The 15,110-nt window shown below is 45.5% G+C and overlaps 1 protein-coding gene across 1 annotated transcript in view; it reads left to right on the top strand.

The window, feature by feature from the left end:
• The window catches only part of arid2 (AT-rich interactive domain 2), a 33,557-nt gene extending 19,365 nt beyond the window's left edge, over positions 1–14,192 (top strand). The window contains exons 6-22 of the mRNA XM_079652888.1: positions 1,396–1,614; positions 1,838–1,905; positions 2,724–2,793; positions 2,936–3,186; positions 4,219–4,315; positions 4,405–4,614; positions 4,972–5,136; positions 6,152–6,230; positions 6,347–6,481; positions 6,696–6,907; positions 7,781–9,954; positions 11,003–11,133; positions 11,214–11,352; positions 11,493–11,578; positions 11,743–11,866; positions 11,998–12,089; positions 12,604–14,192. Of these exons, the coding sequence (XP_079509014.1) occupies positions 1,396–1,614; positions 1,838–1,905; positions 2,724–2,793; positions 2,936–3,186; positions 4,219–4,315; positions 4,405–4,614; positions 4,972–5,136; positions 6,152–6,230; positions 6,347–6,481; positions 6,696–6,907; positions 7,781–9,954; positions 11,003–11,133; positions 11,214–11,352; positions 11,493–11,578; positions 11,743–11,866; positions 11,998–12,089; positions 12,604–12,715 (4,364 nt within the window). The 3' untranslated portion in view covers positions 12,716–14,192. The remainder of the gene's footprint in view (positions 1–1,395; positions 1,615–1,837; positions 1,906–2,723; positions 2,794–2,935; positions 3,187–4,218; positions 4,316–4,404; positions 4,615–4,971; positions 5,137–6,151; positions 6,231–6,346; positions 6,482–6,695; positions 6,908–7,780; positions 9,955–11,002; positions 11,134–11,213; positions 11,353–11,492; positions 11,579–11,742; positions 11,867–11,997; positions 12,090–12,603) is intronic.
• Positions 14,193–15,110: the final 918 nt, after the last annotated feature.

Raw genomic sequence — 15,110 nt, 5'->3', positions numbered from 1 at the left:
TGAGCAGAGCATCAAGTTGACATGTCTATTACAGCTGAATGCGGCGATTACCATGTTGTTCAGCAAAACGCCTCACAAACGTATTAAGATCAACAGCTTTAGTGCGTTTTGATTCAATGCTGAGTACAGCCAAACTTGACAGTCTCTTCTCTGTCATTGTAGAACGCAAATATCTCATTCCTTCAGTACTTGGGTCCAAATGCTTCTCGTTTTGCACCGTACCGTTCAAATGAAATCGTCGCCAATCATATTTCCAAGCTCGCGCCAGGTCCGGGGGAGGGGTTACAAGGCGTGCGTCTTGTGCTGCATTCACTTGCACTCTGATATTTGAGACTTTCTCTCATAAATGTCCGATGAGCCACAACTTCTCTTTCAAAACAAAGCTGCCAACTGGGGTGGCAGCTGGGGTGGCAAGGCCTATTTTGAGTAGGTGAAACTAGGCTACTAGGTGAAACTAGGCTACTAGCTACAGTACAGATGCAACTAGATGAGCTGTTAACTCTTGCTCTGACTTATCTTTTTTTTAAACACACACATTTTTCCCACCCGCATTCTGCGAAGACCCGCCCTACTGTGCCTCTGATTCGCAGACTGTTGGTGGGGGGAAAAAAACGCTGACGGGATGCTGAATGTGATTGGACCAATGCGTTGACAGACACACACAGACAGTGGAACAGTCGGACATGCAGAGCGCTGTTTGTAGTGGACATAGCGGAACATTTTGACTCGTTGCGTTGTGGCGATGTCTCGCAGATAACACATGAAAAGTATAATTTGCTCAGAGTCCAGAGACAGTTGTGGTTCGGTCCGGACTTTGAGGATGCCTGTTCTACAGTATTGTTGTTTTATAGTTATTTGTTAATGTATACAGCCCAATTTGTGTTCTTTGAAATTGAAAAGGATATTGCATTGTGATTGTTACTTTTCGTTGCAGTTGTATGTCTTAAGTGTAATTGGGCTTGGCTTCCTATTTATGGACATGCTTTTATTTTGAAGGAGGTGTTCTCTTGAATCAGTGTTATGTATTATTCTTACTGCCCTTTTCCTGTAATATTGACAATGGCTTTATGTTGCTCATATACATATATATAAATAAATCAAAAATGGAAAATGAATGAACAGTACAACCTTCTCAATGCCTTGTAATCTAGCAAATACTTTGCCTTGTTTAGAACAGAATTACATAATACAAAATGGATCGTGCAAGTTGGAATATACATTAAAGCAGTGGTTCTCAACTGAGAACCACTGCTTTTCCACATGCTCGATGTTGAAATGTGTCCACAACTGTTTGTCGGTGTTGAGACTCGTAGTAAAGGACGCGTTTCTCACCCCTCAGCTCTTATTTCGGAATAGGTTAAGTAACGCCGGAATTTGTTTCCTCTTTTCCTCCAGACTATCTCCGCCAAAGCTATGGACTGTCTTTGGATCTGGTTCCGCCGTGCGACTACAACAAACTGGTGCTGTCTCTCCTCTCGGGCCTACCCAACGAAGTGGACTTCGCTGTTAACGTTTGCACGCTGCTTTCCAACGAGAGCAAGCACTCCATGCAGCTGGACAAAGAACCCAAACTGGTGACGCTGCTGCTGGCCCACGCCGGCGTCTTCGACGACTGTACGTTCACAACCTCACACGGACGCTTTACTGCCATCTTTGTTGAGAGAAACCTACATTTGTTTACATTTGAACCCTACAGATGATCTTTAGTTAGATTATTTCTCCTTTCTGTGCCCCTTACCCCCTCCTAGATATATTTGATCACAGGAGAATTGTAGAAGGATGATGCTGAACTCTGTTGCTGTACTCTAACCTTACATCTTAATCTGTGACTTTGTAGCACTAGGCAGCTTCTCTGGGGTATTCGGGACGGACTGGAAGGAAAAGACCTCCCGGGACTTTGTCAGGGTAAAGTAGAAAAACAGATGTATTATTTTGATCCCTTCTGCATATTGTGTTTTAATTTGGAAATGATATATAGATATTACATAGTGGGTAATTTAGGATTCAACAAAGAAGAATATGCGAAATAAAGAAGCCAGTGTCTCTGGTTCTGCTGCAATGAGTTTGATTACTTTTCACTGGAGCCGGACATTAGTATAGTTCGGGTCTGTTCTAGTCTGATTGACTAATTATTAGGGATGCACGATATTGGTTTTTTGAAACCGATACCGATAACTTCCTGCTTCTCAAGACCGATACCGATAACCGATAATAATATAATATATATATATATATTAAATGTACCTGTTGCCTTTTTCCCTCCTCGAGGAACTTCTGCATTGCATTTGTTAATACAAATAGCAAGCGAACTATCAAACTCTGAAACTTTGAAATAGTCCCATACTACCGACGACATGTTTGTTTACTGTGTCTTGGCTTCACGGCCGTACACCATTTACGTCACAGCCAGGCACGAGTTAGGGAGCGCTCGATTTGTGAAAAACTCCCCTCTTCCTAAACCACTAATACCACAGTACTGGCAAAACGGGAGGATCCGAGTGAAAAACAAGCGCCCCGCATCCCAATCCACCCACACCGCAGTATTTTTTCCTTTTTTTTTTTACCCCAAAAATATATTGTATATTATCGGGGCTATTAATACTTTTATCGGGTTTATCGGGATGACGTCATAATTCCTAATATCGGACGGATAATTATCGTGCACCACTACTAATTATTATTATTGTTAAAATGCACTGCTAACAGCTGCTGTTCTCCTGCAGTTCTGGAAGGATGTGGTGGAGGACGATGAAGTCAGGGAGCTGATCTGGGACAAGAACAGTCGGGCACACGGTAAACACGCTTTTGCAATATTATCTTTTAGCCCTACCACATATTGTTACCTGGGATTTTGATATTGCACTAATCTGTATTGCACCTGTTCTTTTTTTTGATAAATGGATAATAAAGCATTGTTTACTGTTGCTCTCCCCAGAAGGTACGTCGTGTGAAGGGCGCTGGCAGAGCCTCTTCCACCCGCCGCGGAACTCGGGCATCAGCGACATGGAGGCGCAGCGGGTGCTGCAGATCGCCGTTATCCTGCGGAACCTCTCATTCGATGAGGCCAATGTCAAGCTGCTGGCGGCCAACCGAACGTGCCTGCGCTTCCTCTTGCTCTGCGCCCACTGTAACCTCATCTCACTCCGACAGCTCGGACTGGACACGCTGGGCAACGTGGCTGCCGAGGTTGGTGGGCTCTTGATTGATTGTTGATTATCATTTCATATACTTAAGCATTTAGCGAAATATTACGAGTATGACTTCAAAAAGAGACACTTTTTTTCTAACACTAGACACTTGAGGTGTTGATGCTGATTCTACAGACTCTCCTCTTTAATCATAAATTAATTTCATAAGTTTCGTCTGAACTAATAAGAAACCTTGTAATCTGTGTGTTGCATTACTCAGGGGTCCGAAAAGATCTATTTGACCCCTCCCCTGTACCACAGTGGTCCAATCATAGCATGGCAACAGTAACTTGACACTTTTCCCACATGGTGTAGCATTAACCTTTAGCAAAAGTGATGCTCGCTGTTTGAAGAGTTTAAAGGAGCTTCTCAGGCTTCCACAAAAATAAGATGTTCTGAAATATATCGGTTACATTTATCAATTAAATTATTCTTTTAGCGATGAGCAAAATCCACTTTAGTATGTTTTCTCTGACATTAGGCCGCTTTCTTCCAGACTGTGCTTTGTCTTCAAAGCAGTTTAATTTTTCAAGATTCACATATTTATTTGACCAAGGGGAACCTTCTCCTTTTGAACGGGCATCAAACTCTTGAAGCTAGAAAAAACAAAGGCTTAGTATGTTAGTGATTTAGTGTCTGAATACATCCCAATGCGCTTGCTTCAATTTTAAATACCACATGTATTTGTATGAGATGCAGTAGACGAGCTGATGTCTATGTTTTAGAAACTGTACACTGCATATTGTCACTGATGGTATCCGTTGAGCCTTTGATGTAAGCACATATTTCAGATATGATACTGCAAAGGCTTCTTTTAAATAATTATATTATTGTTTACATACTGCGACCAAGAACACCAAATCAATAGTCATAATGGGATTATTGTGGTTTGGCTTTTTGCCAGCAAGTCACGCCTTTTGTTTGGTTCAGCGTAGTTATTTTGATGTCAAAAATATTTGTGTTGTACTTATTGCCAGCTGACTTGGTGCACGGTGGGTTTGATTAATAAATGCGGTGTGATTTATTACAGCTCCAGCTGGATCCCGTGGACTTTCGGACGACTCATCTGATCTTTCACACCGTCACCAAATGTTTGATGTCCAGGGACCGGTTTCTCAAGATGAGAGGTGAGTGTTGTGGCCGGCTTTGACTTATTACCGTCAGTATGCTGCGTGAAGCACCTGAAGATACATTTCTCTGTGTGTGTCTCTTCCAGCCATGGAAATCCTGGGCAACCTCAGCAAGGCCGAGGACAACAGCGTGCTTATCTGTGAGTACGTGGACCAGGACTCGTACAGGGAGGTAATAATGCTCCTCACCCTGCCTGACCTCATGCTTCTCATGGCCTCTTTGGAGGTGCTGTACCTGCTGGCCCAGCTCGGAGAGATTCCCTGCAGCAAGATCGCCTCCGTCGACCATAGCATAGGTAGGAATCCTCTCCTGTCCATGTTTTTGGTTTGCTTGTAAACAAAATATGCTAGCCGGCCGCTCACACATAAAGACTTTGGCGAACCACAGTTTTCGGCCTAAGAGTCAGAAGTCACACTATTGTTTTCATTCTACTTAATAACTGAACCCAGGGCTTGAAATCGAGTGTAACACAGGCTTCTTGTGTTTTTGCCTGCCAAGTTTCAGCCCCCTCGTCTTTCCATTCAAGAATAACTGGCTCAAATGGCTTTCTTATCCTAAGGAATCAGGCTTACCCTCTTTCCGCTGTAACATTGTGATCTGAAATGGGACTGCTCGTTCACTGCTGACCTTTGTGCCTCCTCTTCGTCCTCAGACTTGTTAGTGCGGCTAGTGTCGGTCGACCTTCATACGTTCGGACCCGACGCTCTCACGGCGGTGCGGTTGATCGAGCATCAGGCCAACGCGGAGCAGGCGACCGAGGTCCGACCCCAGCTGGTGGAGCAGGTCCCCGCAGCCGTGCAGGGAGCAGCAGCGCCTGGTGAGGGTCTCAAGTTTTCTGAGCGTTGCTGGCTTATTAAACCACCAAAGGTCAATTTGAGCATTTTTAAGGAAACTTCATATGCTGACTTTTAGCTTTGGGTGTAGGGAAATGAAATATTATGGTCCCCTGGAAATCTGTAGTAAAGTCTATCTTCACTAAAGTTATATATTTTAAGTCTATGCAAAACTTGACCTTTTTAAAATTGAGTTTTTTCCAAATCAAATATGTAACGTAAAAAATCTGCTGCTTTTTTATTCTGATTCTGGCCAGACGCTAAGATGTTTGGCATTTGAATTATCAAGAAAGTCATTTAAATTATACAAATGACCACCAGGTGACACACAACAACAGATAGGGGGGGTTCTGTGGTCATGTGGTAAGGTAACAGACAAACTCAACTTTTCTGAACAAACACACTATAGAGCTGCTCCACCACATTTAACTCGGCAGGAAATCAAATCAAGTTTTTTGGGGGAGTCAAATTTAAAATGCAATGAATAGACAAAAAAATACTGAGATTGACTGCAACTGATTTGTGGAAGAACGAGACTAAAAGCCATTTCACCAAAAGCTTCTGCTATAATTATAAAAAACCTGACAGCAGCTAGGCATAAATAAGGGCAGCCAGTCAAGCAGTCTTCTATATTCTAACCTTTTCATAAAACTGATGAAATAACTTGAAATGAAAGTTTTGAACACGGTTATTGACGATTTACCTAAGAGCCGATTTCATTGAATATTTTTTAGTTTTAAATCTCTCTCCACCAATATCATGGTGTGTTGAGACGTGTGCAGATGTAACAGCAGCTTTCCAACCTTCTCACATCACCATATTTGTGTGAATTACCAGACATAGACCCCCCTCCCCCCACCCTTGGAAGTGTCATTCCTTTGCTGTCAGTGAGACGCACAGTGCTGCCATCTAGTGGACAGCCTGGGGACTGCTACAAACGGGCAGTTGCTTGAAAGCATGAACCTATTTTAAATGTATTCTTTCTTTTGATCTTTTCAGGAACGAGGGTCCCAGTTCAATCTGCCCAACCACCACCCGGTATTGTTGAACTAGATGGGGAAAAGTTTATACTGCAGTGGTAAGAATGATTCACCTCTAAATGAAGGAAAACATTTCAAATGAAGTCTGGTCCTTGTAGCTATGGTCGTCTGTCTGTTGGTTGCATAGTAACCCCTCTGTCTGCTTCTCCAACAGGCTGAACGCACACTTTGAGACAAACTCCGATGGCGCCGTGTCACGATCAGAAATGTACTCGGAGTACTTGTCCACATGCAGTAAAATGGGACGAAGCAACATCCTCAACTCCACAGGCTTCCTCAAATGTCTGCGGTTAGTACCCAGTCTTTTTCTTTAATGATGTCTGGGATTCCGAGAAACTTAAGACAGTTGCAGAAGTACTGTTGAAGTGTTTGTAGTTGAAGCTAATTTCAAATACCAATACAGTGAAAATGTTTAAACCTGAAGTGTGGTTGTAGTGTTATTGATCTACGACAAAGTTGCCAGCAAATGTTAAGTTCCCCTTTGTGTCCTCCTCCCTCTACAGCACTGTGTTTCCCAACCACACGATGCGGCGGCAAGAGGAGTCCAAGTCCAACGGTCAGGTCCACATCCTGCTGGTGGGGCTGAGGCGCAGGGCCATCCCCCTGCCCATCCAGCTGTACTACCAGCAGCAGCAGCAGCAGAGTCCGGCAGCAGCTGCAACCCCCCCAGCAGCCCGACACATGGCTCCTGGAGACCCTCAGGTCACGCCAACAGGTACAACTGCCCCCACGATTCATGTTCCTTCATTCACTGTTTCTCTGGGAGAGACAATGGGGAGGCTCACACTGTAAAAGCCTGTGCTGGTCAGAAAGAAATGTGTAAAAGGTGTTTGGAAGTATTTTTTCAGCCTGGACCCTGTTTTCCCATGGTATTATGTCGAAGTGAGTAATGGGCACAACAGTTTTTGAAATCAGTCCAGTATGGAGTGAGAGCGCTGGCAGCTGGGGAGAGTTGTGATGCTGTTTTTTTAGAATTTCTTGTAGTATAAAAAGCATTGCATATTGTTTTCTAATAGATAGTGTCTGTTAATATGCGTTTGTTTTTGCATCTAAATGGTCTGCAAAGGTTAAAGTTCCAAAAAACTGTTTCTCTCCCACAGAGCCCAGTCTGCTTTAACAGAGGGGGGAAAGAGGTGCTACAGGCAGTATGAGAAAAATAAAGCACCTTTTGAACATTAAAGCATGGAAACTCATCTCACTTGAAGCACAAAATACAAATATGAGACCTGAAATGAGCCTATTATGTCATCTTTAAGCTGATTTCCACAGTGTGGATGAGGCTCAAGCCTCTCTTGAGAAATGTTTCCCCTTCCCATTATGGTGGCAAAAACAATAATTGTATCGGACACACATTGAAGGATTACATCGCAGCTGCCATTAGCAGCAGGCTCTTTAAATACTGGACCAATTTCAAGACATTGTAATTTGGACACAAACATGTGATTATAAGGTCCAGGTGGAGTTACCAACTATAGAACATTAAACACATTCACAAAAGATTAATGAGAGTCTTTGTAAACTGAAAACGAGTTATATTAACCTAATTAGGATCTTGGCTCTGACCCGTTCTGTGTTAATGTGTCACCAGGCTTACCTCTCGGGCCTCCCGGTCTTGGACCCCAGTTTGTGAGGGTCCTCAACCCCAGCATCAGCACCGCCGCTGCTGCTGCTGCACAGGAAGCTCCTCATGCTAACCAACCGACTGTTTCCCGCCACCCCGCGTCTCCGCCGGTACCCATCAATCCTCTGGCAGCAGCCCAACAGGTCCGGCCTGGTCCAGTGGTCCAGATTCCAACGTCGACACCAGGCTCACAGAACCACAGCCCGCAGAGCCCTGGGGCTCCCCCCACGGCTCAGCTACACTCACCCATGCTGCCCACAGGGACCCCTGTCACGCTCTTTCAGCAAGTACCGCAGGGCCACATCCTCACTGCCAGGGTGCAAGGGGTGTGCCCCCCGCAGGTGGAGGCACCCTCTTCTTCCATCCAGTTGGGACACGGTCAGACGCCTAATTCCCAGGGGTCACGAGGCACATTTCAAAATATTGCCCCCAAACCATCACCAGGGGCGGCTGGACCAGCAGCCAGTCCCAGCCAGCAGCAGCAGAGTGTCGTCTTAGTCAACCCCCAGCAGAGCCAAGCGTTCAACCCCGCCATACACCAGATAGTTCTCACAAACCCCTCCGCTGTTCCCGGCGCCCAGACTATCCAGATAGCAGGGCAGACTGGAGTTTCAAGCCCCTGCCCGCCCCCCACTACAAATCAAACTGTCAGCCAGTCGCTGTCAATGAAGCGGCAGCAGCAGCTCCAAATGATCCCCCAACCTCCTCCCCCTCAGCCTACCTCCACTGAGTCTAGCTTGATCAAACAGCTACTGCTTCCAAAGCGAGGGCCCTCCACCCCGGGAGGAAAGCTCATCCTACCCGCTCCCCAGGTACCCCTTCCCAACAGCACGTTAGCCCCCAGTCCACAGGTCATGTACCAGCCGAGCTACAGTAGCCAGAATCCCTCTCCTCAGCAGCTCAATGTCCAGCTGGTTCCTGGTCAGCTTCCCGCTGCAGGAGCCCCCGCCCCTCAGACGGTCCAGCTGTTGCCAGGCCAGCTCCTCTCCACCAGCAGCTCAGGGGCCGCGACCGTCATCCAGGGTCCCCCGGCAGCGGGACAAGTTACATTCACCGTGGTCCCCAACACTGGCTTCCCCTCCTCCTCCTCCACTGCTGCTGCTGTCAGTCAGGGTGCCGTGGCTCCTGGTGTTCCCCCTCCTCCATCTTCTACTGCCTCAGTGCCCCCCCACGCCCCAGCAGCTCAGCCACCACCACTGCCAGCTCCCCTCAGAGGAGACAAGATCATTTGTCAAAAGGAGGAGGAGGCCAAGGACGCCACGGGGCTGCACATCCATGAGAGAAAGATCGAGGTGATGGAGAACTCCTCGTTGGGAGAAGGCAAAACCAGTAACGGCGACGTGGCGGGAGGAGCCAAGCTGCTAAATGGTAGGAAGTGCATGGAGTCTAATCTACCTCCATACCACTCAGGGAACAGCCAGGAGGCGCTCAATGGCCCGACAACGGAGGCACAACCTGCTAATGGTAAGCAGGCTCTCTCCCCCAGCACCAACCCTCTGGAGGGAAACCCCGACCCCAAAAAGACCCTCGTCAACGGGGTGTGTGACTTTGATCGGGTAGACGGTGGTGGTAACTTAAGCAAAAACATTCCAAATCACATTGCTTCCAAACAGTACTTTGGGAACGGGCAGGTGGGCCCCACTGAGAAGAGTCACGGGTCAGACCCCCGTCCTCCTAGTCCTCCGCCCCCCCAGCAGGACACTGCCAAAGCCCAGCAGGCCGAGCGCCTCGCTAACGGACCCCAGGCAGTAGGCAACAGACCCCCCTCGGAATTAACCAACGGACCTATGGGGCCAGGCCATAACGTGCCTGTGCTTAGGCAGCAACTGCTCCCCAGCTCCCCCCTCCCCCCCACCGTCACTGTTACCTCCCAGGGTCCCGCAAACGGCATGCCCTCAGAGGCTCGGGGTCTCAAGAGGCCGGCGGAGAGCGAGGACCGCAGTGCAGCGGCGGCGTCCTCGGGGATCCCCAACAAGGTGGGGGTGCGGATCATCACCATCAGTGACCCCAACAACGCCGGCAGCAGCTCCACCATGGTGGCGGTGCCAGCAGGAACAGACCCAAGCACAGTAGCCAAAGTAGCAATAGAGAACGCCGCTCAGCAGAGGAACTGCTCGCCCACGCTGACGGCCGGCCTCACGGTGAGTCTCACAGATACCACACTCCTAATGTCACCGAAAGTGTCAGACGAATGAGTGAGCATGACAAACCAATGTATGCTCGTCTAGTTTACCAACTGCTTTTTGTGTAAGGAGATGCATTTACACTCAGCAGAACATCTTATATGTTGCTTTCACAGTCTAGCAGACAGGCTGGAGACTGTAAAACATGTGCTTTTGTTTTGTAAAGGACGTTTAATGAAAATCACTTTTTCCCCGTCCTTTTATACATTTGTGTATCTACGGTGTCTGCCATCGCACAAACTGTGAAATTACTATGGCAACCTAGTCAGTTATTTACGAAAACATGGTAATCAACAACGCATTCAGATTTGGCGTCCCTTACTCAGTCATATGCAGGCTCATACATCAATATAGTTTCAGACAGTTGGTTAGAATACAGTTTTATTCAGATCATTGGCTATTATAAAATCCCCAACAGGTTTCTGAAGACCCTTTTTATTACAATACATAATCAGTATTAGTTTGGTATGCATTACTGATCAACTGAAAATCCTGGAGATAAGCCAAGTGTTATAGTGGTTTTTCATGCAGTTTTAACATTCACTACAAAATATAATCAATAATGACTGTGATCTGAAATGCAAAATATCCTACTTGACACCCACCAACACACTTTCCTCACATGACTATTGTGTGGAATCTGTGGCGCAGTGCATTAGTATGCTGATCTTCGGATCAGGAGGTCACAGGTTCGATCCCCACTGCAGTCAGCATGCCGTTGTGTCCCCCGACAAGTAACATGTAATGGAGGTTAAGAAGGTGATGTCAGTTAAGACCATTTGACTTTCACCGATACCCACCTCCTAGAGCAAATCAGCTGAGAGAACAACTTCTGCCCAGAGTCTGGTCTCGGTTACATCTCAGCCAACACATCATGAATTGTCAAAGTTCTATTTTTATGTCATGGGTTTATAATATATCAAATATCTCTGTCACGGGGGCGGAGTCAGTCACTCCTGTGATCCGCTCCGTCACAATCTCATACATTTATTTCCTATTTTCTCAGCCTGCAGTAACGCCGCCTGTATCGCAGCCAGGAGGAAACCACAGCCCAGCACAGCAGAGCCCCGCAGCCCCCCCGGAGCAGCCCAGGAAAGCTGGGCACAACTTCAAGTGTCTGTGGCAGTCCTGTAAACGGTGCGCGTCTCAGACATCCAATCAGATTTACCCTCGTCTAAATTGAGCTTTTTGCTGATAACTTCTGCTTTCTTCTCCAGGTGGTTTGAAACGCCATCTCAGGTGTTTTACCACGCAGCGACGCAGCATGGTGGGAAAGGCGTATATGGAGGCCATTGTCAGTGGGAAGGGTGTGAACCCTTTCCCCGGCAGAGACTGTCCCTGATCACACATCTACAGGTAACACTCCATCCGCTTTCCCCGGATCGTAGCTGCGGATGTTTGCTCAGCGTTTTTGCTATTGCACTCTTTATTGTACCATTACCATGTCATAAAATCCAAATACAAGATGTTTATTTTCCTGCTCTTTCTTTTTCCAGGATAAGCATTGTTCTCGAGAGGCTTTACTGGCTGGACTCAAACTAGAGGAGCAGCAGGCACAAAGTCCCAATCAGACTACTTCCCAGTGCGTACACATTTCATTATTAATCTCCACACAACATTGATGCCTAGCAAAACACTGTATTCTTGTTTTGGTCATTTTCATAAGCATGGGGACTGGTTTTTCTCAGAAATGCTGCATTACAATTTCGATGTTTGACTGTTGTCTGCGCTTGATGCATTGTGAAGGACTCCGCCAGCGGCAGGCAGTACTCCAACAACGCGACCACCGAAGGCCATCGTGAATCATCCAAGCGCAGCTCTCATGGCTCTTCGTAGAGGCTCTCGAAACCTGGTCTTCAGGGACTTCACTGTGAGTAAAACAAGCTGACCTATTCTTCAAAGTCACTCTTGTATGAAGGCTCCTAGTTGGCCATGGTGGACGTTATCACCTTTCCTGATCATCCTAATTCTTGAATATTTTCTGTTTGTTTCCTCTCCTAGGATGAGAAAGAGGGACCAGTGACCAAACACATCCGACTAACTGCTGCCTTAACGTTAAAGAACATCGCCAAGCACTCTGACGGCGGTCGCATGTAAGTGGAGCGTGGAGTGAGACTGCTGTTTGTTCCTTTCGTACAGTTTTCTATAGCAAATCTATATCCTGGTTTGATGAAGATTCAGATACGGCAGTTTTAGTGCTTTCAAAGACATTTCTTTTAAAAATGACTTTTGGAACCACCAAAAGTACACTTTATTTTCCATGTTTAGAAACCTTTTAAGTTCTGTAAGCCACAGGACATGACTGCTTCCAATTCATAAGAATAAGTCGCCTAGCAACTAGGGAAGCGGAAAGCAATAGCATTCAAGTGATGTCTGGAGAGGAGAGTGTCTGGAGCCATTTCAAAAAAAAAAAGAAAAGGAGAAGGCGCACATTGCACCTTTTTACAATGTTCGACAAATTGTGTCAGAGGTTATTTATCCGTGTGTTAGTGTTGTTCTGGATTGCATTGTATTGATAGGGTTTTTTGATCACTTCTTGTAGAGTTTTTTTTTGTGGAATGTAGCAAAAACAATCTTAACTTTGTGTTTCCTCTCCTTGTCTCTCAGGTTGGTAAAGAGGCATGAGACGCACCTCTCCGTGCTCGCGCTAAGTAACATGGAGGTTTCCACCACGCTCGCCAAATGCCTTTATGAACTGACACGCGCTCTCCAGGCTTAACGCCAAAAGGACAAGCTCAACAACCCCCCCCACAAACTCTCCTCCTCCGGAGCCCAGAGGAGGAAACCACCAGTGAGCCGTAGCGGGTCAGCAGGGGGAGCGGAGGGCAGGAACCCGGAACAACAACAACCCTCTTGCCAACCCCCTCTCATCCCTAACCTCCTTCCTGCCCCATCCACACACACTCACAAATATAAACTGCCACGGGGTCTTCCACCAGCTGCCCACCAGGGGGGGCTCTTTAAGACTGCTTCCCTGAGGGACTCTACCGACGAAACCCTAAAATACGAGCACATTTTCCTTACGTTTTTTTGTTAATTTTATTTTCCTCTTGGTCTCGTGAACTGATGTGTGCGTTGGAATGAGTGGCGGTCGACTGAAGAGGACGGATTGGAGCGAAGGGGGCGGGGCTAATGTAGGACTCTCACCGATTGGTTGGAGGAGGACTAAGCTGGAAACCGGCGCAGATTTAGGAAAAAAAAATCTTTAGGAACTTGGTAGCTTGGTTTTCTTACTTGAGTCAATATATTTTCACTTATTTATTATTGAAATGAATACCATTACAATTAATGAAAAAGAATCTTGTAAATATGTTGTGAATATATATAAAGAAGATCCTCTTTGATGCCGATGCAGCCACTGGAGAACTTGCTCTGTGGAGTAATAGAAGCATTACTTTGGTAGAATTGAATAAAGTAGTATGTTTTTTTGTTTGTTTTGCTTTTTTTATGATCCCTGGTCACTTGTATCTAATGTGATTCTATACTCAGCAGTGGATGAATGTACTTAAAAACCTGTAAATAATTCTGCAAAGGTACTGATGCTGTAAAGCTTAGGGAGGGGATAAAAACAGTTTTTTGTGGAACTGTGACATTTTTTGTATAATAATACCTTGTAGAACTCATTTTGCTGGCTGAAAGAGTATGGAATAATATATCTCATGTCATTTTGTAGAAGAAAAAAAAATATTGAAGGTATTCTCTTCCCTTCCTCTTCCCTCACAAGCCCCCTCCTCAACACGCACACACACACGTAACATTTATCCACTGTAAGCATTTTGTCATTGTACGGGCACAGTGCGCGTACTGAAATTGTTTTGTATTTGTAAATTGGTTTAAATACATGGAGTTTTTATACAGGTTTTCTCCTGTGTTCTTTGCTTTACGTGCAGGTATGATATTTTCTTCACTACTTTTTTCTATCTTAATATAGTGTGGAGTTTTATTGTACTATTTTTTCATTCTTAATACCATGCCACATTCCGGCTCACGTCCTCAGACTGTCCTCTCTACCGTGTGTTGTGTAACATTTCTGACTGCCTGTCGTATTAGCATCTGACCGGGGCGACCCCACCATCCTCATTTCTGCGGTGTCGGTAGGATGTGTGACTATACATAGACCTAACAGTCTGTTAGAGATTGGCTTTATTTACTTTGGTGACTGTTTATAGTTTTTAAATAAAACACTGAACATTTTACTCTGGTTTTATGCTTGTTTTTGTGTCTCTTGCAATTTGTCCCACTTTCTCTAACCAGGGGAAATGTCTCTTAATCCATTTTATGAGGAGAGAAAGGATTGCAGCCTCTCTTTTTTTTTTAAGAAGATTTCATGGAAAAATGTTCTGTTGCTGAATGATGCAAGGTCAACAAGATTTCAGGTTGGTAATGAGTTTATCATGCATAGTTTTTCATTGCGGAGTTCGCTATGTGTGGGGAATGGTTTCAGAATGTACACAGTAATAGTTATGTGCGTAGAGAGGGACCGTTGAAGAAGGGGATAGAAAAGCTTGAGAATGTAGAATATAAACTTGAAGTAAACACTGATAGTAGTGATGGGATTAAGGTATTCTTTTCACTGTAAGATACATAGTGCAATACGGAGAGGGTAATACTGCCCCTTGGAGGGATGACTTGGAATATAAAATATTTAAGCATATGGAAGATTCATTGGAGGAGATCTTGGCTCTTAGGGAGGCGTGTGGCGCATTGGATAGAGCCTTGGTGTTGGCATCAGGGGGTCACAAGTTCAAACCCCACTGCAGTCATGTCATTGTGTCCCTGGGCAAGACACTTGACCCCAAATTGCTCCTGTGGGGATTGTCCACACAATATTGAGTATGTAAGTCGCTTTGGATAAAGGCGTCTAACAAGTAACATGTAATGAAACGTTATATAAATAATTTGTTCAATGACTGAATTAAATAATTCGAAAAGATTAATGTATGATGCAGGCATTCGGGCACTACGTTGAATTGGAGGATAGTGGACGCCAATAACATTAGTTATGGCCCCTTTTTGTTCTAAAGTTCCATTAAGTGACACCAGCACCTAAAGCCAAAGCGCTAAATGGAATTTGGCCATAGTGTATTTATAATTTTGTACACAAGGGCTTTTCT

Source organism: Notothenia rossii (assembly GCF_949606895.1).
Source record: "Notothenia rossii genome assembly, chromosome: 10".
Classification (NCBI taxonomy): domain Eukaryota; kingdom Metazoa; phylum Chordata; class Actinopteri; order Perciformes; family Nototheniidae; genus Notothenia; species Notothenia rossii.
This window is presented reverse-complemented; position numbering and strand designations above follow the sequence as displayed.